The 2150-nt window shown below is 50.0% G+C and overlaps 1 protein-coding gene across 1 annotated transcript; it reads left to right on the top strand.

Annotated features, from left to right (window-relative positions):
- Positions 1-867: 867 nt before the first annotated feature.
- CNR2 (cannabinoid receptor 2) lies at positions 868-1944 on the top strand. Its single transcript, XM_075563646.1, has one exon. The coding sequence runs from the start codon at positions 868-870 to the stop codon at positions 1942-1944; it is 1077 nt and encodes a 358-aa protein (XP_075419761.1).
- The last annotated feature ends 206 nt before the right edge of the window (positions 1945-2150 follow it).

Raw genomic sequence — 2150 nt, 5'->3', positions numbered from 1 at the left:
ACTAAAGTGCATCTGGATATGTTCACTCCCCTCAAACGCACGTACCGTGGGCACGTTGAGGAGCCCTGGTGGTGCTGTGCTTATGCATTGGGTGGCTAGCCATCAGATCAGCAGTTCAAAACCACAAGCTGCTCCTAGGGAGAAAGATAAGGTGTTCTACTTCCATAAAGAGTAACAGTCTCAGAAACTCACAAGGTGTTTCTATCCTGTCCTACTGGGTTGCTGAGTCGGCATCAACTTGGTGGCAGTGAGTTTTGCCTTCTGGAGAGAGTTTGATACTTTATAGAGACCCCTTGGTGAAGCCATAAGCAGAACAAAGACAAGATACAACCTGCATCAACCAGAGGAGGGAAACCATAAGCATGAGGTCATAATGGTATCCAAAGCTTTCACACGGGCTATTTAAATAGGGTATGGACAACCAAAGGAGAAAGCACACTATCCCAAGTGTTGTCAAAAGATTTTTAATAAAATCCATGATCAGAGGAGGGAGTGTACTAGAGCTTAAATTCTGAGCACTAGGTTTGCAGAAAGCTTCAGTTTACATTTGGGGCCCTGAATCCATTGTGAGTCACCACATAAATTCAGCATCCACTGAGTTCTGACCGCTGGTCAGCAATTGGAAAAGCTTTGCCCTTAACACACTTAGGCAGCCCTCTTGAATATAGGCTAGAGGCCGAGAAACAGGGGAACGCTATATGAATTGGTATTTCCATATGTGGTCTATCCACACAAGTAAAATACTTCAGTAGAATGAGATACTGTGTCTTAGCTGTACAGACTGAAAAAGACTCTCTTCTTCTTTCCATGGCACTGCAGCAGCAAAGGCTTCTTGGCTAGCCCAGCTGAAGCTGAGGGACCCACCTCATGGAGAAATGCCCAGGGAACACGAACGTCTCTGCGGATGACTCGAATCTCAACTTCATGAAGAACTACATGATCCTGAATGCGCCCCAAAGAATAGTCGTCATGGTGCTATGCACCCTGCTGGGCCTGCTGTGCGCCCTGGAAAACCTCACTGTGCTCTACCTGATCCTGTCTTCCCACAGGCTCCGTAGGAAGCCCTCGTGCCTCTTCTTTGGCAGCTTGGCTGGGGCTGACTTGCTAGCGAGTGCCGTTTTTGCCTGTAGTTTTGTGAATTTCCACGTCTTCCATGGCATGGATTCCAACACGGTTTTGTTGCTGAAGATAGGCAGTGTGACCTTGGCTTTTACCGCCTCTGTGGGCAGCCTGCTACTCACCGCCATTGACCGCTACCTCTGCCTGCACTATCCCCCTGCGTACAAAATTCTACTCACCCCCAGAAGAGCACTGGGGGCCCTGGGAATCATGTGGGTCTTCTCGGCAGTGATTTCCTACCTGCCTCTCATGGGATGGACTTGCTGTCCCAGTCACTGTTCGGAGCTTTTCCCATTTGTCCCCAATAACTATCTGCTGAGCTGGCTCCTGTCTATTTTCTCCCTCTTCTCTGGCATCATCTATATCTATGGACACGTTCTCTGGAAGGCCCATCAGCATGTAGCTAGCATGGCTGAACACCAGGACCAGCAGTTTCCAGGAATGGCCCGAATAAGGCTGGACGTGAGATTGGCCAAGACCCTGGGGGTGGTGCTGGCTTTTCTGCTCATTTGCTGGTGCCCAGTCCTAGCCCTCATTGTCTACAGCCTGACCACCAAGTTAAGTGACCAGGTCAAGAAAACCTTTGCCTTCTGCTCCATTCTGTGCCTTGTCAACTCACTGGTCAACCCTGTTATCTATGCCCTGCGGAGTGGGGAAGTTCGCTCTGCCGCCCACCACTGCCTGGCCAAATGGAAGAAGCACCTACGTGGCCTTGGACCTGAGGGGAAAGATGATGCTCCGAGGTCTTCAATTGTTAAGACGGAAGCTGATGTGAAAACCACCCAGCAGGCAGATTCTGGAGGTCTGGTCAGCTCTGGCTGCTGATGACAATTCTCTCCTTGTTTTAACAGCCCGAGTCAGACGTGAGCACAAAGGTGCACCTGACCCAGTCATGGGATCTTCTCATGTGCATGTGAAATCCGGCAGTGGGTACAGGGGATGGAGAAGAATCGACCCTTGTGAATGACGGTGTGGGCAAAGAGCGTTGAGTATTCCCTGGACTGCCAGAACAAACAAATCTGTCTTGGAAG

This window comes from Tenrec ecaudatus, chromosome 1, assembly GCF_050624435.1.
Source record: "Tenrec ecaudatus isolate mTenEca1 chromosome 1, mTenEca1.hap1, whole genome shotgun sequence".
Lineage (NCBI taxonomy): Eukaryota > Metazoa > Chordata > Mammalia > Afrosoricida > Tenrecidae > Tenrec > Tenrec ecaudatus.
Note: the sequence above shows the minus strand (reverse complement) of the source record. Positions and strands in the feature narration are given on the sequence as shown.

Bases quoted from the DNA above. Each gene is read 5' to 3' on its own strand.
- CNR2 (XM_075563646.1), top strand. From the start codon at position 868: ATGGAGAAATGCCCAGGGAACACGAACGTCTCTGCGGATGACTCGAAT.